Here is a 22,564-nt window from a genome sequence, read left to right as displayed (position 1 = left end):
CTTTTCGACTTTTCCACTCCTTCCTCACATTTATTTCTTGGTGCTTCTGTTCCTCCAGAGAGGCGAGGCGTCAAAATGATTAAAAGACCTGCATGCAACCAGCAGTGTGGAGGCCCAGAGTCTGATACAGCCTACTGCTTACCCATCTAATTTATCCTGTTTTACATGTTCTTCTTTTTATTGTGTCCCTACAGGGGAAGATTGGAGAGCCAGGAGAAACTGGGCCTAAAGGTTTTCCTGTGAGTTCACTGTGTTCATACATAGAAATAGAACACACACACAGACACTACAGATGGACCCCAAAACAACAAGCTTTCTATTTTGCATGTAGTACACTGTATTGTTTAACTGTTAATGCATATTGGATTCTATCTGTGAGCTGATGTTTGGGCATGAACCCGTACTCTGAACTCACTTAACCTTCTTTCTCCAGGGTGTCCAGGGGCCCTCAGGACCTCCAGGGGACAAGGGAATAGCAGGCGAGCCGGTATGATCCTCCAGCCGCCTTTCATATATTCCTCTCCTGTTTTCTTCATCATCTCTGCACCTTTGCGCCTCCCATGACATATGATGGTATCTTCGTCTTCCTCAGCATCTTTCCCTCTCGTGCTTTCTATTTTCTCTGTTAAAAATAGAATCTTTTGCAGTATTCTTTCTTTAGCCCATCAAACTTTGCCTGTTCATTTTTCATAGCCATATTTAGTAGTTTTATTAGATTCTCTCTGTCTATAAACAGCATCCTTGTCTTCTCCTCCCAGCCCTGAAAGCTCAAAAATATCATAGCCATGAGGAAGTTTATGAGACGTATTTTGGTATTTATTGAAAATATATTCGCCTGTATTAAATATTTCCTCCAGAGGAGCCAGACAATTGTCTCATCCTTCACACTTCTGCTCTGTAGCGGTGGGAGAGTGAACTGCGAGCATACTGGGTGACTGACTGAAATAGATTTTGCGGGGAAAAAAAACAGATTATTAATAGAAGAACTGAATTGCTGAACTCGCAGGGAAAATTCATGTGCTCGTTGCCATGATGCATGAAATCTTTCCAAATCTTGTAAAAGATTTGCCGTCCTTCTTGTGGTTTTTATTTTATGCACACTAAAAGAGGCCGAACAGAGAAGGATGGATTACAAAATGCGGCAGTTTGCGTGCATGCTGGATTTAGCTCAGCGATATTATAGTGCTGAGGTTGGATCTGAACAAGCTATTATGGTTTCATAATAAAATAAAGATGTAATCACAGTAGGAGTTTCCCTGCAACCATCAATAAATATGCATCCTCGCTTGTACACATTGTTCAAAATCACCTTTTCCCCTCCCAGTCAGTGTCCATCGTCTCATCTCTTGTGGCGCACAGCTGCTTTCAGTGATAGACAATACATTTCTGAGCCCTGCTGTTAACAAATTGTATTTTTGTGCTTATCAAACATCCCGTGTTGGTTTTTAGTATTTGTGTTGTTACCTACAGGGAGCACCTGGGGCACCAGGGACTGTGGGACTGTTGGGAGAAATTGGTCAAAAGGTGAGAGATCTCTCATGAGAAAATGAAACAGGATGCACTCCTGACATTATGTTAATATTTAATGCCAACGAGTCCAAAATCATTCATCATTTTTCTTTTTTCATCCTCCTTGTGTTCCTAAAGGGTCCTCCAGGGAAGGTGGGGGAACCGGGACTACCAGGCGAGCCAGGGGAGAAGGTGAGAAAATATATTGTTGAAGTTTTTACTTTCACTTCAGAGTTTCAAAAAATGATTGATCACACTACACTGATTAACGAAAAGAAAGAATATTGTCCATGCCCGGATGTGTTTGTATCTGTGTGTGTCAGGGAGCCATTGGACCTGTTGGGAACATCGGAGAGCAGGGACTAATAGGACAGCGGGTACGTTTATCAGCATTAAACCATCAAATAGTTTGCATCTAACAGATGGAGCTGATCATTTCATCAACCTTTGTGTGGTTGTGATAACAGGGAGAGCCAGGCCTAGAGGGAGAAGCTGGTCCAGCTGGTCCCGATGGAACCAAGGTGACATGTTTTCCCAATATGTCCTTAATGTTGTTGTTATTGGGATGTGGAGACATCAAACTCCAACAACAGAGCCCTCTCCTGCACCAGCCATCTTAATCTGCCTTCTTGGTGTGTTTTAGCTTTAAAGACACTTATCGACATGTTTTTATGTGCATATTCTCAGGGTGAAAAGGGCGACATGGGTCAGGAGGGCGACAAAGGAGAAAAAGGTGAAACTGGGCAAAAGGGAAAGGAGGGCCCACCTGGAAGTCCTGGACTCAATGGCGTCAGAGTAAGTGGTCTATCATTCCAGTGACACTTTCATTTTGCATGCTGACTTTCACAGACTCTCAAACCCCAGCCTCAACTGTTTCTTAATTTTGTTTTCTCTCTGAAGGGTCCAGAGGGGAAACCTGGCAAAATTGGGGAAAGAGGCAAACAAGGATCAAAGGTATTACCATCAAATCAGCTCTGATGATAATCCTTCATAAAGCAAAGGGATTCACATGCAGTGGCACAGAAACGCTGGGAGGTCTGCTGTTCTGTAACTTGTCGTTTGTGTATGTTTAGGGGGCCAAAGGTCATCAAGGTCACCTTGGGGAGACTGGGACAGTGGGGAAGACTGGACCACCAGGTTTTGTTGGGCAGAAGGGGTCCAGAGGAACAATTGGACACGTGGTAAAGTGGAACAGTAATGATATAGATATTTATCATCCTTTTCTGAAGAAGTTTGAATGTCATCTGATGTTCTGAATTATGTACAGTACGATGTGACTGAAGACACATTTGTTCTCTTTAGGGAGCTCCTGGTCGGATGGGTCAGCAGGGGGAACCTGGTCTTGCAGGTTATGAGGTAAGATTATTCTAACGTTCTGCATGTGGATGGACATTAAGCTTTAAGCCTTTTTTTTTTTTTTTTTAAATTTGATGTATGACTTAATGATATAATATCATTTCTTGTATCTGTCTTTGCAGGGTCATCAGGGATCACAAGGCCCGATGGGGTCTCCAGGACCAAAAGGTGAAAAGGTACACCTCGTTCACTTTCTGTGTAACACTGAACTCTTGTTCTTCCTCTTTATCTTCAGTATCTCAGTCTCAGTCCGGTACCAGTTTGGAATGGCCACCTGAAAGTGGATCACTCACACCAAATGTTTTTCATTGAGTCACGAAACAAACCTCCCAAAATGCACTTCTCTGTCTAAGCAGCTTGTACTGATCAACCCTGCTTTGATACCTCAATGCCTTGATCAAAGGCGGCACATTGTTAATATGCCATGGCTTTTATTTGACACAAAGGCAGAGAGGACTGATCTTACACACATGGGGTGGTTGTTGCTGCAGCATTTTATAGTCAGTCATGCAAGTGCATCTAAAAGAGGGCTTTTTAAACTTTGTAACATTTTAGTTTCAAAAACTAGACACTGAGTACTGAAACATCCGGGATGTGTGTTTTATATAAATCATCTAACATCACTATTTTCATCTGCAGGGTGAGCAGGGAGATGATGGGAAAGTAGAGGGTCCTCCTGGTCCTCCAGGTGACATAGTAAGTCACACCTGACTTACTTTTCTCCCTCCTTCTACTCTTTGTCTGCTATAAGGTTGTAGAGATCGAATTATTTGAAGTTTACTCATATGCTTCTTGTTTTATCAGGGTCCTCCGGGTGACAGAGGAGAGAGAGGGGAACCAGGAGATCCGGGTTACAAAGTACGTACCGTCACTACGGGTGATTTTGAAATTATTTATCTAGGAATTTGGGTTTATGAGGTCAATATTCTGTTGTTCTGTCTCAGGGTCAGGTTGGTGTGGATGGCGAAAGAGGCAGACCTGGAGCTCCTGGACAACCTGTGAGTGTCAAAACTTGTGACTTTCACACACGGTTCTGTCATTAAGTCTGCATAAACAACCAGCAGGCGTGCTCACACAGGTCGTCTTTATATGCTTCCATTAACATAACTGGCAATTTCAGGGACAGCCTGGACCTCGTGGGCAACAAGGACCCAAAGGGGCTAAAGGAGATCAAGTAAGGATGTCAAAACAAGAACATTTTGTGTGTTTGTTGCATGTGGTTGGTGTAAGTAACTTAGGGACTGCAACAACATCAATAAATTTCTGGAAATGAGAGAAAGTTAGCTAACATTGCAAAGATCAGCATGAAAGTACTGTAGTATTGCAGTAGTACTGTACTGTCATTTGGTACCTGGTTACTGTAGGCAGTGATGAACAATGACCAGCAGATGTGGGACAGTATAATCAATAATAATCACCTTTAAAACATTTTCTTTCTCTCAAGGGTCAGAAAGGCAAAAAGGGTCAGTCAGGACAAAAAGGAACCAGAGGACTGGAGGTAAGTCAACACCTGTTTGTTTACTCTCAACCTTCAAGAACTTTGTATTCGTGACTAGAACATTTAGAAAAGAGGCATAAATTCAAGTCATGAACAGATGAAGCTAGACAGGGGACAACTGACTAATTCACTCAAGCAATGACAGATGAAAAGAAACCAGTAACACAGATTTCTGATGAGTCCTCTCTTCTCCTCAGGGTGGAGGTGGTCCGCCTGGTCCCAGAGGTGTGGTGGGCCGAGAGGGGCAGGAGGGTGTGCCCGGGGTGGATGGAGTCCCAGGAAAGGATGGCAGCAAAGGCATGCCGGTGAGACAAACTAAGAAACCTCTTGTTCATTAACCTTATTTATCCTATTTGCACAAGAGTCTATGTGGTTTAGCTGTGTTTAGTGTCCTACCTGTAGTGGTGCAAAAGAAACACCAGGTTTGTCCTGAGGCTGGTGCTCGAGGAATGTCAGCATGGTCATTAAACTCTAGATGGTTTATCCTATGAGAACCATGATTGTGTTCAACAAATGTAATGGCTCTCTATTAGATAATGAGATATACTGTGTTAAATGTTGGTGTTTTGACCTGAGAGTGGTGCTAGAAGGAAGCTAGAGTGCCCAAAGTGGAAAGGTCTCATCCTCTGGAGAACATGAATGCCCTGTAGATACCCTGATCTGCACCAAAGTAATGAACAGATTATGAAGGCCCCAGCACTAGGAGGCCAAGAGTTTGTGTACTGCATGTGTTAGAGGTGATTCTCATCAATCTTGCTTTCATGATATCAAGGGAGAGCATGGTGATGACGGGGAGGCTGGACTTCCTGGCAAAGCTGGCTCACGTGGTAAAGCTGGCGTTACCGGACTCCCAGGGGATCAGGGGAACATTGGACCAAAGGTAAGGGGGCAATGTAGAATGCATTCAGGTTAACAATGCATGAGCAACTGTAATGAAATGGTTGTGAGTGAGCGAGGTATAATGTTAGATATAAGGTGATGAATGTTGGTATGATCTACACTCATTTCATTTGATTATTTATTCATCCTTCCAGGGTGAGCAGGGTCTTCGAGGCCAGAATGGACCTCCAGGAAAAAGAGGCTTCAGAGGTGGAATGGGACTACCGGGGCCACAGGGAGACCAAGGACCTAAAGGACAACCTGTGAGTGTCAGCCACAGATCCTTACAGTTATACATATCTAATACAGGCAATGACTTACCAAGGATTTGCCTGATATTATTGAGTAACTTTTTGGAGATTCTGTGTTTCTGATTGTTGACTAAATTCTTGCTCAGGGTGATACCGGAGAACCAGGATTTCCAGGAATTCTGGGAGTTTTTGGACCAAGGGTATGTTCAGCACACAACAGCAACCTCTGCAATCACACACTTTTATCAGCCTTTATTTTGATCCTAAATCTTCATCTTTTACAGTAGCACCTAATAGAACAGCAAAGCACAGTTAAAGACAAATACAGCTATTTTACTGCAATATCCCCACACTGAGCCCCATAAATCACACATTTTTTAAAGAGGGGGCTTTTTTGACCTTTGTTTAGAGTGACAGATGAAGAGGCAGACAGGAAACAGGGAGAGAGAGGAGTATGACAAGCAATAAAGATCATTGGCTGGAATCAACCCAGAGACAGGTGTAACCATTCAGCCAGGCAGCATGCACTGCAGCCATTCAGCTACCACTCCATAAATCACATTTAATCAAACAAACACAGCAAAATCTATTTACAACCCCATTTCCAAAAAAGTTGGGAGGCTGTGGAAGAGATAAATAAAACAGAGTGAGGTCATTTTCTAACCCCTTTTCACATATACTCAATTGAAAACAGTACTAAGACAAGATATTTAATGTTTGACCTCATCAGCTTCATTAATTTTTGTAAACTCAGGACAACAAGAAGTCGTTCACAAGCAAGGATGGAGCGAGGTTCACCACTTTGTGAACACATGATTGTATAAAGGATGTTATTACGTGGGCTCAGGAACACTTTGTAAAACTGTTGTTCATTTGCAAATGACTGCATTCTGTTTTTAATTAACATTTTATGCAGCATCCCAGCTGTTTTGGAATCAGGGTTGTATCTGTTACTGAGAGACTTTTAAATGTTTAATGAGCCACTGAAATCTGTTTTGGTGTATCTTGAGAAGTGGGCTTTGTTACAATAAGCCCTGTTTGGATGAGCAGTTGTGTTGATTTCTAAACAGTTTACTTTATCACTGCCCCCTTAGCGATTAAACCTGGGGCGTCTTTCCAGGAAGTGGATTAGTCTGTAAATAGAGGACCTCTGCAAACATGGCTTGTATGGGGATTCAGGTGTAGTCTGGACGTTGCAACACCTGGCCTTGGCAAGGTGGAGCTGGCCACAGTAGCAATAATTACGTGTTTCCTTGCACATGTGTATGTATTCTTCAAGTTCTTACCAGATCCCATTTACAAACAGCACACTTTGAAGCAAGCCAATGGATTTTCTCCTCACTTCCTGCCCTATGACCCGTTTGTGTTGCTCCTTTGTGGAACAATCCCACAAGCACCGGTTTTAAGAGTGCGTTTGCTTGTATGTAATTTTGTATGGTTTTAAACAATAACAACAATTGGGAGTGTGAAGCGAAGTTTCCATCCTGCACCGTAAACACATTCCAAATGTGTCTGGTTGAGTGGCTGTAAAAAATCTGTTCTATTGTATTGGAATGACTACACAGAGCCCAAAGCCAGCGTCTGTTAGGACAGCTGGAAACACTGTCTTCAATATGGAAACTGCTAGTGGATTCAAGATGTTCTGTGATGAGATGTAGATCCAGTTGGAGATAGAGTAGAATCTGGTGTTAAAAGGCATTTTGCAAAACTGACATCAAGTATTACAGTTTTAAACAGGTGCACAGAGTGTGTGCTGAGTGACAATAAACATGTGTCACTGCTGTTTTCAGGGGCCTCCAGGAGACTTTGGGCCAAAGGGCATTAGGGGACCAAAGGGGCCACAGGGCACAATGGTAAGTAGAGCAGTGATCTAGATTACTCTCATGAACCCTGCTGAGCCTCTTGTTTCATTCTTTTTCTCCTGTTTTTCTCCATCAGGGCAAAGGAGGAGTTGTTGGCCCTATGGGAATTATCGGTCCCAGTGGAAGCGCAGTACGTATTACACCGAGATTAAGCTTCAGCATTTCTCCCTGCTGTCATTCTACAGACAACTGACTGTGTGCATGTCTTTACAGGGACCTAGAGGAGAGAAGGGCAATCGAGGAGAAACCGTAAGTTCTGACTACATCTGTTCTTTTCACACTTTGTTTAAATGCCCTTAAGAGAAAAGTGGATGTGATGACAATGTCCACGCTGAACATGCGTCTCTTCTCTCTCTGAACAGGGATTGCAAGGCCCAAGGGTACGTTTGCAGAGCATGGTCCTTTTTCTTCTTCTGTGATGAGTCATGAGCGTATTTTACCGTGGACACTTGATTGACAGCATATAACCTCATTCAGCATGTATATTTTTCATTTTATTAGGGATCTCCTGGACCTCGTGGGCCCCCTGGACTACCAGTAAGTTTTCCACTTTTGAAGGTTTAACCAAAACATATAAAGGCTTTGTCAGTCAAACAGACACAATGGCAGATTTGGGTTGCATGAGTCATTGTCTAAACAACTTTTTTTTTTTGTAGGGTCGCCCAGGTGTCCCCCTATCATTTGTAAGTCATGCTATATTTGCTGATTTATCCAGTAAGTGGTTCAAATATTCTGAAATGTGTACCGTGATTAATTAAGATTTTGTTATTTTTCTGCAGAAAGAGGATGGTCTTTTGTTTATGGATTCACACACCCCACTCAGGACTGAGGTTCGTGGAATAATGGCATCAACATTTCTCTCTTTTATGTCTTTTAGTCTGTTGCAAACAGCACATTTTTCTGTCTTTCCTCCAGAATAAGCCAGTGATGGACCTGCCGATGTTGGACCAGGGTGCAGAGATCTTTAAGACCCTCCACTACCTCAGTAACCTGATCCAGAGCCTGAAGAACCCACTGGGCACTCGGGACAACCCCGCCCGCATCTGCAGGGACCTGCACAGCTGTGAACAGAAGTTAAACGATGGTGAGGGTGTGTGTGTGTTGGAGCCAGAAACATAAAGAAATTTCATCTTTAGATAGATAACGACCACATGTGTTTATATTCTTAGGCACTTATTGGATTGACCCCAACCTGGGCTGCTCGTCAGATACAATAGAAGTCTCCTGCAACTTTACTGGAGGTGGACAGACTTGCCTAAAACCAGTAACGGCATCCAAGGTATTTCAGACACAATAACAGCCCCAGTGTCTTCAGCAAAGTCTTTAAGATTATGAGCTTTAAAGAACGGTACCAGACTTCCTACCAGACTTCTTAAACAGCACCTGTTTTGATTGTTTGAGCAGCCAACAATCATCGTCGGCCGTGTCCAGCTGAACTTCCTGCACCTGCTGAGCTCAGAGGCAGTGCAGCACATTGTCATCCACTGCCTGAACGTCTCGGTTTGGAGGTCAGCTGAGGATGAGCCTGCCGCCCAGCAGTCTGTGAGATTCAAGGCCTGGAGTGGGGAGGTGTTCGAGGCGGGAGGCGAACTCGAGCCAGAAGTCCTAGAAGATTCCTGCTGGGTAACGACATGATGTCATCTGGCTTTGTGCCAGTTAGTTGACATCATTCTTGACTTTCAAACTCATTGCCCTTCTTCTTGTGTGCATGCTGAAAAATGTCTTGTGTATCTGGGTTGCAGATAAAAGATGGCCGCTGGCACCAGACCCATTTTGTGTTCCACTCCCTGGACCCCACCCTGCTCCCTGTGGTCGACATCTTCAACCTCCCTAGTCCTTCTCCTGGCTCACATTACCACCTAGAAGTAGGCCCCGTTTGCTTCCTGTGAGGGTTGCGGTGTAAGTTGTCTGACCAGGGAGGGATGGATCATCACCCTTAGGTGACACCCTCTTGCAGGCGTGGAGATCGGAGCAGTCTCCTCCAATCCACGGCAAAACAATCCGAGTACAAGCCTCCCTCCATACAGATCCTGCCAAACTCCCAGTGGACTGCAGGCACAGAGGGAGGGAGCACGGGGAGCTGGGGGGGACACGGAAGAGCTGAGGAGGAGCAGGGGAGTTCTTGCACTAATAGTTTCTCCAGACGGCAAAAGCTTCTTCACGCTCTTCAAGAAGGATCTCCATATGTACGCCTGCGTGGAGACAAGAAGGCTCTATGCCACACAATCTCTCTGGAACATTGCTAAGTGGAGGGAGACCAAGGCCAAGTTAATCAGTGGACTTAGAGTAACTTATTTTTTTAACTGTATACATTCTGTATACTGTGTGTACTTTTTTTGGAAATACCAGGAATTCAATTTTGTTAGAAGAGAAGAGAAGAATTGAAGTAATTGGGATCAGTTAAATGTACATATATATATGTATGCTTATTATTAACTTTTATACATGTATATCTTATGTAAAGAAATAATCTTCAAGTGCAATAGAAAAAGAGAAGATAATTTGATATTTTAAACTTATATGGAAGGATTTTTCAGGGGTGCCATTTTATTTGCCTTTGGTGCTCATCTCCTTGTGATCTTGCCCGTGTGAATTAATCCAGAGGCAGGCTCGTTTGTTTGAACTGAGCAGGAATCACATCTGTTTTTACTGGTGCTCCAAATGGGAAATCACGAATTTCAGTGACCTCCCTAACGCGGGGAAACCAGTGGCACCCAGTCAGCTCTCAGTAATAACGTCTGAAGCCACACACTGATGCACACCAGCCGTCCACGTGGAGAGTCGGTGCATTGAATAGTCATTGCTATACTTATTACTCTCACATTATTGAACCGGATGCCACTGATGATTAGGGGGAAGATCTGCGGTTGTGGAGATTAGAGGTCAGAGTAATAAAAGAGTATGGAGCTCTAGTTCTCAATAGTGTTTTATTAAATTCTCTACAACTGTGGAGTGTCGAATCAGGCGTATCAGCTCCTTGCTTCCTTATGTATGATAAAAGATAGGAGGGTAATAGTTGTTATTTACTCAGCGCCACATGGGACCAGAAGTCTCTTCTTCTACCCCACGTACAGTAGACAGACTACAGGTACCGGCATTCTTTAGAGGAGAACTGAGCCACAGGAGGGAGGACAGTGGGTCCAGGAATCAAGATAAACCCCCCATCTTCTATCCCGTCCTCTCTCTAATGCATGGTGCTAAGTAAATTATCTAAGGTGCTAACCATAGTGCTGTAATTACACCACTTTGCTTAAATACTCTGATGTTTATAGTGCATGCTTGCTCAGAAGTCCATATAATTATGTTGCCATAGCTTCCATAATGCACTATAATGGTAATATCCCATCCAAAATTACATAGTCAAACTGTTCTTTATTCAAAACTGTTTTTGTTCAATGCTGCATTTTACAGAGATGCTTATCCTGATTGAAAATATTTTAGAGATAACTATAAAAACTAAAAACAGACTTCTCCTTTGGTATCCAGTATAAATCACAGGGTTTGAAGTATTTTTGAAGAATAAACTTTTCTTTTTCTCTGTACAAATCCCCCACAGCTGTATGTAATATTTTTAGAAACACGACTAGTGGAGATAGTTTTAATTAAATAAAAGTTTCTTTGTTGTAGCTGGACACAAGTGTGTATAATTGTGCAAACCTTGCTGTATACAGTGGATCCCCTCTTGCTAATTTAATGTTATTTAATGTTGTTAACGTGGTTGCAGACTGAGCAAATTTCTGTTGGTTGAAGCAATACTACTCTTTCTGACAACTTTATATATCAGTTTGCCCAACTGGTCTTGGAGTTTATAGATTTTTTATGTGTAAATTTGGGGCTCCAGAGAACAAATTTATTGCAATGTTAATTATCTTTTATTTTTTTAATTTTTGTTATTTTGCTTTATGTTGTTTTTCCTCTATGCTAACCAACCATGTACTGTACCAGGACTCTGTGCTATACTATAACTTGTGTTTTAAAGAATTATGCAAAGTATGTGAAAATTGTTTCTTCTTTTTGTAAATCTGTTGTAGACATTAAAACGAGCTAAGAATACCTCACAATTGTACACATGACTTGGAGCAAAGATTTTCTGTTGCCTTTATAAGTAAAGTCTGTTTGGAAATATCAGCCAAATACAGTAAGTCATCAAACTCTGAACGAGAGCATTTCTGGTGCCAACATCCTTTATCTGTCTACTGTTTATTCATTGTTCAATGTCCATTTGTTCAATAAATACTTTCAATTTGTGTGTGGATTAATACTTTACAGAGGTATTTGAAGACAGATGAAGACAGATGCAAGGACCTCTTGATTTTTACGAGCCTGTTAATTTTCTAAAGGTACAATTAACAACTGCGTCCCTGAGACATATTTTCACATTCTTGCTCACTCAGGATATTAATGGCTAAAGATCTGCAAATTGGGTGCAAGTGTTTCTACATTTACAGGCAGTGCTTTTATAATGGTACCAGATGCAAAGAGTTGTAATGATGGCCAATGGCTGTGCAACAAAACTATAGTATGTGTACATTCATACAGATGCATTAATTTAATGTGGCTCGATTGTGTGGTTGCAGACAGGTGTAACTTTCCCTCAAGGTGACATTTAAAAAGCATCTCCAGTTGATTGATAGTCGTCACAACAGAAAGCTCATGTCCCAGTGTGCTTCATCAACTGTAGACAAGTTAAAGGAGGATTAACTTGTCAGGGGTTGAGGATGCGCTGAGCCCATAAACAGATTAACATGTTAGGGGGGGCTAGGGCAAAAATATGCTGCTGGACACCTACTGACTCTCCATCTACTTCTCTGTCTGCAGTGAACGTAGCCTAATGCTTCCAAGTTTCGCCCCTTGTATTGAGGCTGTCAGTCCTCTGCAGTGAGGAGATTGCAGGTTCGACTCCCACCTGCGGCTCATTTGCTGCGTGTTGTCCTCTCTCTCTCTCTCTCTCCCTGCTCCCTCTCCTGTCGTACCTTCAGCTGTCGCTATCATAAAGGCTAAAAAGCACCCCCCCCCAAAAAAAAAACAAAAAGAAAAGAAAAGTATATGTACCATGTGAGCACAATACAAGCAAAAAAAAAAAAAAGTTCCTTTATTCTAACTTTAACTAGACAGAGCCATAAAATGAACCCATAATGCAGGACCCTCATTGGTGAAATTCTGCTCTACTGGTGCATCTGAGGCTTTTGTGGCCCCATGGAGTCTGAGGTTGGTAATCCTGCTTTAATTGAGCCAGTTATAGATGAAAAGGAAAAGGAGTGGTGTGTTTCAGAGAAACTCATCATGATAGTCATCTGGTGTGCTTGCCTTGGACACCAGTGTGGCATGTGTGTGTGTGTGTGTGTGTGTGTGTGTGTGTGTGTGTGTGTGTGTGTGTGTGTGTGTGTGTGTGTGTGTGTGTGTGTGTGTGTGTGTGTGTGTATACAGCAAACACATAAGTACAATATTTGCCATAAGGCACATCAGATTGATGGATGCAAAACTCACATGCTGCATGTGAGGGACGAGCAAATATGACAGCCAGGTTACATTTGATCATTGGCATCACACCACAGGTTTATGTCTTACTCTGACAGAGGGCCCATTTAAGGCCCTTGTTTGAAACTGTACTCTTGCCGGACTGAAATTAACAGCTACACCGCTTGATGTCGCTGTTGTTGTCTGGATAAATTTCATGCGGGGCTGAGCCAACTGTTTACACCAAGGAAGTTTGCGATGTCTCAGGCCTTTCCCAGACGGCTAAATGGGTGATAAAACACCCAGACAGTAGTCGTTACTATAGACTGTATTTCAACTAAATGTTATAATTAGCTCCCCGCCACCACACCCAACACACATGCAAGTTATGCTTAAGCAAACTCTTTGATGAATACATCACATAAACACACTTACTCACTCACTCACTCACTCACTCACTCACTCACTCACTCACTCACTCACTCACACACAGAGAGAGACACACAAATTAACATTGACACGTTTTCAGTTTCGGTCAGAAAATGATCTATAGACTTGATACAAATCTTATTTGTTTACGTATATTTTCTAAAGAATACATGACATACACGTGGCATAAAAAATCCCTGTATCCCAAGCAAAATTGGTTGTAGTTTATGTTTCTCTGACTAATCGTTGTGTTCATTGCATGTCAAGTAATGAAGATAAGGGCCCTCTTAATAAAAAAAAAACACGTCACTTTCGCTTGAAAGTGGGTTGTCAGAGGCGGTAACATGACTACATGGTTGGACACCGAAGCAACACATTCTTCATTCACAGCGTCTTTATTTTTGAGCTTCTACGTACCTCCCCAAAGTGTTTGTTTTGGCCAATCGCTTTGTCCCAGTATCCACCCAGTTTCATGCTGCCTTTTCTTCTGCTCGAATATTCTTAATTTGGAAGTCGTAAACAATAAACCTGAATTTAATCATTAACATGAACAAATACTGAGAGAGGATTTACAATAATTATAGAATAGAGCCTGTTTTTTGTAACTTTATTTCGTAATATCAAACTTTTCAAGGCATTCACTTTTGGGTTACAGTCGTACATTAAAATATTTCCTACACACCCTGAAAGTATCACCAGTTTCCAACGTGCACAATGGTGACGTTTACCATATCATGATGGCGGTAGCCTGGACTATTTTGAATTCCGTCCCGCTTTTCGAAGTTTACACTACGTGTAGTCAGTAAAATGTTTTATAGTAACGGAGAGAACACAAAATAACTCAACCGTTATCATGGATTCCGTCGTGGGGGACGATGTGACGCTCCCCGTTGACATCAACGGAAGGTAAACCGAGCAGCGATTGCTAGCGAGCTAACGCTAGCATGTACGTTATAGCTAACACACTTAATCCGAAAGCAGTAACTAGTTAACGATGAATGGGCCCTGGCTATTAACTGGAACAACGCACAAGGACTCGAATTGTCTTTTGATATAACGTTAACACTGTACAGAATTAGCTACGTTAGGTGTACCACCAATATTAATCTGAAGTTTTAACAACCTTAGGTCTAATAAAAAAATAACTACGGTTAGCTGTTAGTCTTGTTTATGTTTCTGTTTGCAAGTTAGTAGGTCATCTGACATTTGGAAGATCACATATCTCAAATTCATCTGTTAAATTTCAGACGTAACATAATGATTAAATAGCTAACTAGCTAGCTGTGATTGATATGGAAAAAAACGAAGTTAACGTTATTCTTGTTAGCTTGCAATAACTTCGCAAGCTAGACAAAAATTAGCAATATAGACAATGATTTTATAGTTTAGGTTGTTTTGTGTCTGTAGTAACATATTTAACTATGTATATGCTGTTAACTAGCTAGCTGAATGGAAATCAGTAGTCTTACCAATGTCCGGAATGTAGCGTTTAATGTTTACCACACAATTAGTGTTTGTGTCAAAATCAGTAAAATCTCCACATAAAACGGAAGAACATTTTCACTCAACCCAAAATCGCAGACCAAATTAAGAAAACCAAAGTGACTCATCCTTCAGCGATACACCAAAAGTGCAGCAAGTAAATTGGAAACACTGGTGCAGGAGGCCTGTCATGCAAACATTACCAGTAGTTATTACCGTTATAAATCATATTCAGCTCAGTGGATGTTGCTGCGATGGGTAGGTCGGCTTGGTGACCTGTCATTGAGAGAGTGACAGAAAGCGGAAATAATCGGAGCCAGTTTTCAGCGGGGTTCAGGCTGAAGCAGCGACGTCTCCCTGCACTCTTTTTGTACAAAATGTGGAGTTAACGGGTCATATTTGCTTTTTTCTCCTCCGCGTGCTCTCCATGACACGAGTGAAGAGTGTGACTGTGGTAGGTGAACTGTGCATTATTAGCTAGGCTCTCGTCGGGTAGCGTTTGCTGAATATAGCCAATCTATAGCTCCTTCTGTTCCTCCTAAAAGCTAGTTTTAGCACCTCTGTGTTCCACTTTGTAGTGTCCAGCTTCGTCTCCTTTGAAATGCCCTAACCCTGCTGCCCTGCGTAAAGGCGGTCATCCAGGTGGTAAGCGTGCCTCAGTAATCCAAGACGTTAGCCGATATGTGCGGTGTGAATTACTTATTCGGTAATTTTGAAACCTGATTCACTTGACTCTTAGTTTGATAAACATGGCTTTGCATACTGTTAGTCGCTTCAGGTAATGTTGTTTTTCAGTGATATTCTTGTGAGGTGAGCTACTTTCATGTGAGTCACTCGCAGCTGAACAAAATGAGAAAAGAGGAAGTCACTGTTTACAGGCTCTTACATTGTTTCCACTGGGTGCTGTTGGGGTTACTACAAGTGCAACACTGACAAAACTGGAGCGGTAACACTTACACAGACGTGTTTAATGCTATCTATTCTTTATGAGAGAACTGCATTTGGGGCAGTGTCTGTGTTTATGTATTATATGTTTATGCTCGGTGCTGTTACTTTATCAGGCTCTTACCATAGGGTGCTTCCTCTCCGTTAACACAGGAAGGGGTTGCGTGGCATGTGAAACCTCTGTGATGCAACAATGTCAACATATTTTTATTGACCTTCAGCGTTTTGTTGAGGATTACTGTGCTTCTGCTGCTCATATTCTTCATGTTCTGTTTTTCACATTGTGTCATTGGCAACATTGGGCCACTTTGACATTAAGGGCTCTTTGATTTGCTGAGCGCTGTCAAAGAACGTGTAATTACATTCACTGTGATTCAGTGTCGTGAACGTCCAAGGTGGCTGAGCAGTTTCAGTTGGCATCGTGTCTTCTTTTCTCTCCTGGGATGCACTGTGTTATGCTCCTTCATTTTGGTTAACTTTGCACCCTGGCACCATGGAAGCTATAAATTTTGCATACTTATAACACAGATATTCATATCTGTGGTTCCCAGAGTCTCATTTCCTGTAGAAATACAAAATGTCAAATAGCGATGTTCAGGTCTTAAAAAGAATGTCATTTGCACAGACATCTTCCCAATATTATTTTTATTTAATAGTTATACATTTTGTATTCTTTTGATTCTTAGCTAAAGCACAATCGGTTGGGTTATATATGGTAATATAAAGAACATCTAACAGAAATCACACTGTGTTTGTAGATCTTTGCTGTGGAGAATACCAGAGAAGCAGCAGAGCGGCTGTGATTTCAGTGCCAGGGGAGGTATGGGAGGAAGTTATTCAATGCTCGACATTATATTATTAGACACAAAGGTCGTGGTTGGAAACATGAGCTTGAACCCAAGTACTTCATGTTTTTGTTTATGCCAGTAGAGCATCCCTCTTAAAACCGGATTTGTCTGGAGAATTTTGCACACAAACCCTTCATAAAAGACATTACCGCATAAGCAAGTGATGCATTTGTGTTATGGTGGTACAACCCGAGTTCCTGCCGTGTCATTGTGATCCAGATGTGTGTTGCTGTTGTTTGGGGCATTGTGCCGTGTCTGTGAGTGCCGCCACTGTCCCATCACTGTGTGATGCTTAGCCGATCAGAGTCACAGTAGTCCACTTGTCCACCAAAGAAAGCCTTCTCCGTCCACTGGAGTCTCTGTTTGCTCTCCCTCTGTCTGTCTGAACATGAGAGCTAGGCTGCCACTGGCACATGGTCTCACACACGCACGCACGCACACACACACACAGAAGGGGTTTCTGCCAGAGTGGATGTAAATGAGGCAGCGAGTCATTCTTAAGCTATTTATGGAGCGTTCTTCGGGCTCAGTGGAACTGGCCAGCGTGAGTAATACATAAACACAGCGCATTTGCGTTGTTTGAAGACCATAATAATCCGAGTATGTGTACTATGAGCAAGGACAGAGAGCAGAGCTTGCTTTGGTTGCTGATTTTCCAAAATCTTTGTTGGATGTGTTAAAAATCTAACAGTGATCCCTTTTCATATATTCGTCGTGGCTAATAAAATGATTCTGTCTCCAGCTGCAGACTGCCTGATTCCATAAATGCTGGAGAATTCTCCACAGACAGCATGACAGGTACAGTAAGACCTTCTTTTGTTCTTTCTTTTTGTTTTTCTTGCTCAGGTTGCATCTCCCCCTGTGTATTAATTAATACTGCTGTTGAATCGTTGCTGTGACCTCCCACAGTTGTGTCTCCAAAGCTGTGGTGAGGGATTAGCTGCATGATGTTAATTAGCTAATCCTTTTTCTAATTTATTGTCAAGCTCTTGTAGTGTGCCAACAATCTACCCAGGGCTGGAACAATACATGCAAGCCAGTAAACAACTGATTTATAGATATAGGTCAGCATCTGTGGCTTCTCGTGTGGTCTGATATACACAGAGACATCCAGGCTAAACACATGAAGCCAGGGATGAAAAGTCTTGGAAAATAAGGCCCTAAAAATGACCAGAATTATGACTTAATCGTAGAGATTGGATCAAACTGTATGCTTTGATTTCCATCCATGGCAGGAGGCATCCTTTTATCTCCAGCTGATGTCTCACAACCTTTTGCTTGTTCTTAGTTTCTGGTGAGCTGTGCCCTCAGTAGTTTTGCCAGATATCCAGGAAAAAAGGGAGTAATGAATTAAGGGTAATGAATACCATCTCTAAAGATCTAGATTCATGTTTATGCTGAAGATATTAGCATACGCTGAAGGCAACAGGGATAAAAGCAACAGCACTTTGATTTCAAAATAAAACGTCCTTTAAAAAAGCAGCCGTGTGAGTGGTGATGGAGCTCTTCCCGTCAGGCTGTCAAACTGTGAATGTGGAGTTAGTGTTGTGAAATGTGTTGTTGACTACGAGTGTTACATGATCAGCTGTGGGCTGCTCTCAGCTGGTCTTAACAGGACAGCTCTCCAGAAGCTGCCTCACCTCTGATGCCTCTGCAGCACTAAACATTTCTGCTTTCTCTTTCTTTCCTCCTCTCTGACTCTCTAACATAAACAGGTTCCTGACAGCTGAGAGATTCTTCTTGTTAATTTGGAAGAGTCTCAGTGTTATAGACACCATAGAGCAGTTGGGACTCAAATAAATCAAAGTGTATCACTCTGTTGTTTTACAGCTCCATCCTTCCCTGACAAGATGTCCCCAATCAAAGCTCTTACCATGAAGGACTATGAGAACGTGAGTGATTTTTATCAAGCAGCATCATGTTTTTTTAAATTGCAGCTGCAATGTAGTGAAACAATGTCTCTTGGATCATCCAAAGCCATTTTATATAATATGATAATGACTCATATTTTGATTTGTTTAATGCTAATATTTGTAAATTCATTGAAACACTGAGCCCGTCATTTTGTGGTTATGCAGTCAGATTTACTCCACCACAACAAACAGGGTATTATGATTTATTGAACCTGATTCTCAGTCTGAGTAAAACCGAGCCACACTGACCATTTATGGAGATTTAGTAATGAAGCGTGTGTGTGGGAGTAGGATTGAGGTGGGCTGAAGCCTATATTTCAGAGTTAAAGTGGAATGCATGCTCAGATTTTTGGCTTGTGCCTGGCTGGCTGCATGAGCCTGGGTTTATAGAGGGGTCCAGACTTCTACCTCCTCCGTTCGACAGTCTACCCAACCCCCATTACCAGATGTATGATGTCCTGAGCCTGCAGCACAATGATGCACAGTCCACTTCACACACATTCGCACTCAAACACACATACAAGCATAAAGGCCTCCCTTGATTTTAACAATAACCATGCACATCGGCCTTTTCTGCCATGCAGACTGCCCCGCTGCTTAAGTATACAATATGTAACATTATCCCAAATCTTTCAAAAAATGTTCAAACCCAGAGAAGTCCTCAGTTTTATTCACTCTCATCAGTCTCATTGAGCAGCTCAGGATCACTTTAAAGAACCATGAAGCTGTGATGCATCAGAAGAACGTGAACAAAGCTTTAATAATTTACCCTTTTGTGAACAGTTTTGCATGAGTCACATCAGAAAAGTTTTCAGTGTTTAACAATAGACAACAACTCCCATGACCGCACACTAATTCGCAGCATTATTAAACGTCTTTCGGTGTTTTCATTGAACGACCCCAGGCAGCAGAAATCGCTAACCTTTATTTCTAATCTAATCTAAGTAAGTAAATCCAGAGACAAAAACATTGTAATGCAGATTTTTCAACAAAATGTTAATTGTTGTTCAGTAATTTTTCTGTATAATAAAATGTTTTTTTGCGTCGCCTGCAGCAAATCACAGCTCTGAAGAAAGAGAACTTTAATCTGAAGCTGCGCATTTACTTCATGGAGGAGCGCATGCAGCAGAAATGTGATGACTCCACCGAGGACATATTCAAAACGGTATTGTATTTACTTCAGTATGCAAGATGCGTTTTGGCTTTCAGGTAGGGCTGAACGATATGCAATGATAAAGAATCACTGCTGATGATGATAAAATCTGTACCAAGTAAGCATGTTGCCTTATGTCTGGAGAACGTGATTTGTAGGCCGGGCATACGATGATTCTTGTGACACATTTTATGAAGAAACTGCACCGTCTACAGTTTTGCACTTAGCCATGTTGCAGTTTCCATATCTCCGTTAATTGTTCAGCCCTACCTCTAAGTCTTTGTCATGCTTTCATGTGGCCCCTCAGGGCCTTGATGTTGCATGTGACTCAGTGTCTCCTACTGGGACTAATTGAGATCACAACTTCAGCCCCAACAACAGCTGGATTTTGTTCAACCAAAATCCCCCATTTAACAGCCGCCTTCCCTTTTCATTGTGTTAGTGAGATGTAAGCACATTGGAATCCCCTAGTCTCATGAGGGCTGCTTGTGTTTCCTTTTTTTTAGATTTGAGAAGTGAAGTGTCATGTATGAATGTTATCTGTATGTACACACTCCAAGAGAAACAATGAGATTTATTAATTTGGTTGTATAACAATGCAGCTGTCGGGGAGAAGGATGTCTAAGAATGTCTGGAAGATTTTTCAGCTGTTTGTGCCAGTGTTTTGGTGATGTGCAGTTTGTGCTGTAATGGCCTGCGTGTTGTCGGTTTGTAGAACATTGAGCTGAAGGTGGAATTGGAGTCCATGAAGAGAGAGCTGGCAGAGAAACAGGAGCTGCTCGTGTCAGCTTCGTGAGTATCGTTCCCTGTACAGTGCTTCTGTGCTGACAAAAACAAGATCTCCACTGGCAGGAAGATGTCTTGGAGGCCCAGCGGCAGAAACGTATATGAGCCCGAGCCTTTTCTCCCTGAATGTTTTCCAGGAAAGCGTTGGAGAGTCTGGCTGGTCGAGAATCTGGAGAACCCCATCGTTTGAGAGAGCAAGCTCAGAGAGACATGGATGCACTTCGGGACGCATTCAACAAGAGGATAGCTGACTTAGAACAGGTGAGCCAAAAGTGATTCCAGCCTGTTGAACATTAGAGTTGATGTTATGAAGTTACTTTCCAAATGCTGACTTGCCACAGGTAATATATTGCTTTACTGTACTCATTAGAGTCATTAGATGTGAGTGAGCGGTTTTATTAACCAAATTGCACTTTTGTCCATTGTTAGTTTCACTTGCTGTTATTCCTCCTTCACTCACTCTTGGTGAGCATAATTTACAGCAGAAAGATTTGTCCAAACTGTTGTGATGTAAGACCCTTGTGATCCAGTATGCAGCACAGTAAACAGCCACGCAGTGCTGAACAGTCCTAATAAGCATTGGTAGTTGTCTCACTTGGTGTCTTTCCCTCATGTCAGTGTCTGCAAACAGCAGAGGAAGAGGTTGAGAAGATGGCAGCCATCGCTGAGCAGGAGAAGCTTAAGAATATTAACATGGAAAAGCAGCTCCAAGCCACAGTTCCATTGGGCACCTTCACCTCTGTCCCCAGCCCAGACCTAGACCTGCAGCAGGTCCTGCACGAGAAAGACAAGTAGGGACACAAGAGATAAGCACAGACATGTTAGTATGTTTTTCTGTATTAAGACCTAAGTGTTTGCATTGTTTTTTTGTGCACACACCAGTATCATTGAGCAGCTCAGGGACACTTTAAAGAACCAGGAAGCTGCCATCCATCAGAAGAAAAGTGTAGGCCAACAGACAGATGCACCATCAGCTGATGGTGTTAAACAGCTGTCTGATGTCATCGCCAAGAAAGATCAGGAACTTGAGGTATGATTTTCATATGCTACTAAAGATATTTCTGTTTTAATTCAACAGTTACTAAATGTTTGAAGTAATTTGTTTCCTTGTTTCGAGAGTGCATACAGTACGTCCAGAGGTTTCTGCTATTTCCAGCCAAAGAATAATTGAAATGTAGTTTCAGCACTACTCTCACACCATATGAAAAGACCTTTGAGTGACCTTTTGACTCTGTTTTTCAGGCACTGAGGGACGAGCTACACAGAAAGAAGGACCAAACACCAGACCATCAGGTTAGTGCCGTTAGAAGTTCCTCACTAAATCTCTTTGTGGTGTGCCATAAAATAATTACTGCACAGTGTTTCTAGCCAACTGCTTAGACTCTTCTTTTTTGAATTATTTTCATCTACCCATCTTTTTGTTATCTCTTGTTGTCGTTTTTGTCTTCCCCACCGACCTTTTATGTCATTCAATGCTACGTCATTCTTTCATATCCTATTTATAGCATCAGTTTTGCCTCAAACCAAAAGCTAACTCATTTAACAGTGGATTAATGTGTCGAGTCATTCAAACCCAAACGCTCACAGACACACAGATACACACAGACTATGTTGTTTGCTGCGAGCACAACGCAACCGCTGTTAACTTCAGAGGACTGTCTGTGTTGTTCTGCTGAACCACAGAAAATGTTCTTTGGCATGTTTTATGACTTGCTTTTTTTCCTGTGTGCCTCCTGGTGCTGTTTTATTTTTGTTCCTGCTCCAGTGAGGAGACTGGGTATTGTTGTTTGTTGTGGTAATCTTGGGGCTTTAATGGATTGTCTCAATGTTGGTGTCACAATAGGAAGCTTACAATGTTATTACTACTTGACGAAGAAGTGAGTTTGGAATAGTCACTACAGGTGCTCCTTGATCATCCCTTGTTTTGTCTGATGTTAGATTGATGTTTGTAACCTATGGAGTAATCTCTCTGTTTCCCATAATCCTTTAAATGACAGTAATTGGAGGATTTTCTTAATGTTCTCTAAACAAACTAGATGGTTTTACAATTTGTGGGTTTGGGGGCTGAATAGTGACACATAGTGTATGCGTGACATCAAATGTGAACCTGTCGAATGAGCTGATATGATGTATTTTGATGATTGCTGGATGGTCGTTAAATGTTGAGTCAACATCTAGCTTGTCACCTTAGAAAGC

General features: G+C 42.1%; 2 protein-coding genes across 5 annotated transcripts in view; both read left to right on the top strand.

Annotated features, from left to right (window-relative positions):
* The window catches only part of col27a1a (collagen, type XXVII, alpha 1a), a 67,326-nt gene extending 55,731 nt beyond the window's left edge, over positions 1-11,595 (top strand). The window contains exons 31-61 of the mRNA XM_070989365.1: positions 195-239; positions 434-487; positions 1,471-1,524; positions 1,648-1,701; positions 1,833-1,886; positions 1,977-2,030; positions 2,197-2,304; positions 2,410-2,463; positions 2,583-2,690; positions 2,812-2,865; positions 2,988-3,041; positions 3,505-3,561; positions 3,670-3,723; positions 3,810-3,863; positions 3,986-4,039; positions 4,310-4,363; positions 4,561-4,668; positions 5,136-5,243; positions 5,398-5,505; positions 5,640-5,693; positions 7,284-7,346; positions 7,432-7,485; positions 7,569-7,604; positions 7,718-7,735; positions 7,857-7,892; positions 8,012-8,038; positions 8,135-8,185; positions 8,271-8,439; positions 8,525-8,634; positions 8,760-8,978; positions 9,098-11,595. Coding sequence (XP_070845466.1) covers positions 195-239; positions 434-487; positions 1,471-1,524; positions 1,648-1,701; positions 1,833-1,886; positions 1,977-2,030; positions 2,197-2,304; positions 2,410-2,463; positions 2,583-2,690; positions 2,812-2,865; positions 2,988-3,041; positions 3,505-3,561; positions 3,670-3,723; positions 3,810-3,863; positions 3,986-4,039; positions 4,310-4,363; positions 4,561-4,668; positions 5,136-5,243; positions 5,398-5,505; positions 5,640-5,693; positions 7,284-7,346; positions 7,432-7,485; positions 7,569-7,604; positions 7,718-7,735; positions 7,857-7,892; positions 8,012-8,038; positions 8,135-8,185; positions 8,271-8,439; positions 8,525-8,634; positions 8,760-8,978; positions 9,098-9,244 — 2,274 coding nt within the window. The 3' untranslated portion in view covers positions 9,245-11,595. The remainder of the gene's footprint in view (positions 1-194; positions 240-433; positions 488-1,470; positions 1,525-1,647; positions 1,702-1,832; positions 1,887-1,976; positions 2,031-2,196; positions 2,305-2,409; positions 2,464-2,582; positions 2,691-2,811; positions 2,866-2,987; positions 3,042-3,504; positions 3,562-3,669; positions 3,724-3,809; positions 3,864-3,985; positions 4,040-4,309; positions 4,364-4,560; positions 4,669-5,135; positions 5,244-5,397; positions 5,506-5,639; positions 5,694-7,283; positions 7,347-7,431; positions 7,486-7,568; positions 7,605-7,717; positions 7,736-7,856; positions 7,893-8,011; positions 8,039-8,134; positions 8,186-8,270; positions 8,440-8,524; positions 8,635-8,759; positions 8,979-9,097) is intronic.
* Positions 11,596-13,929: 2,334 nt separating this feature from the next.
* The window catches only part of cdk5rap2 (CDK5 regulatory subunit associated protein 2), a 32,212-nt gene continuing 23,577 nt past the window's right edge, over positions 13,930-22,564 (top strand). For 2 of the 4 annotated variants that reach the window (XM_070989825.1, XM_070989822.1), the window contains exons 1-9: positions 13,930-14,147; positions 17,259-17,314; positions 18,347-18,408; positions 19,484-19,594; positions 20,298-20,374; positions 20,506-20,629; positions 20,987-21,159; positions 21,251-21,398; positions 21,611-21,661. In XM_070989825.1, coding sequence (XP_070845926.1) covers positions 14,095-14,147; positions 17,259-17,314; positions 18,347-18,408; positions 19,484-19,594; positions 20,298-20,374; positions 20,506-20,629; positions 20,987-21,159; positions 21,251-21,398; positions 21,611-21,661 — 855 coding nt within the window. In that variant the 5' untranslated portion in view covers positions 13,930-14,094. Of the gene's footprint in view, positions 14,148-15,067; positions 15,178-17,258; positions 17,315-18,346; positions 18,409-19,483; positions 19,595-20,297; positions 20,375-20,505; positions 20,630-20,986; positions 21,160-21,250; positions 21,399-21,610; positions 21,662-22,564 lie in introns of those variants that run through there. The other 2 variants (XM_070989823.1, XM_070989824.1) reach the window with 2 other exon arrangements.

The sequence above is a fragment of the Chaetodon trifascialis genome, chromosome 20 (assembly GCF_039877785.1).
Source record: "Chaetodon trifascialis isolate fChaTrf1 chromosome 20, fChaTrf1.hap1, whole genome shotgun sequence".
Lineage (NCBI taxonomy): Eukaryota > Metazoa > Chordata > Actinopteri > Chaetodontiformes > Chaetodontidae > Chaetodon > Chaetodon trifascialis.
Note: the sequence above shows the minus strand (reverse complement) of the source record. Positions and strands in the feature narration are given on the sequence as shown.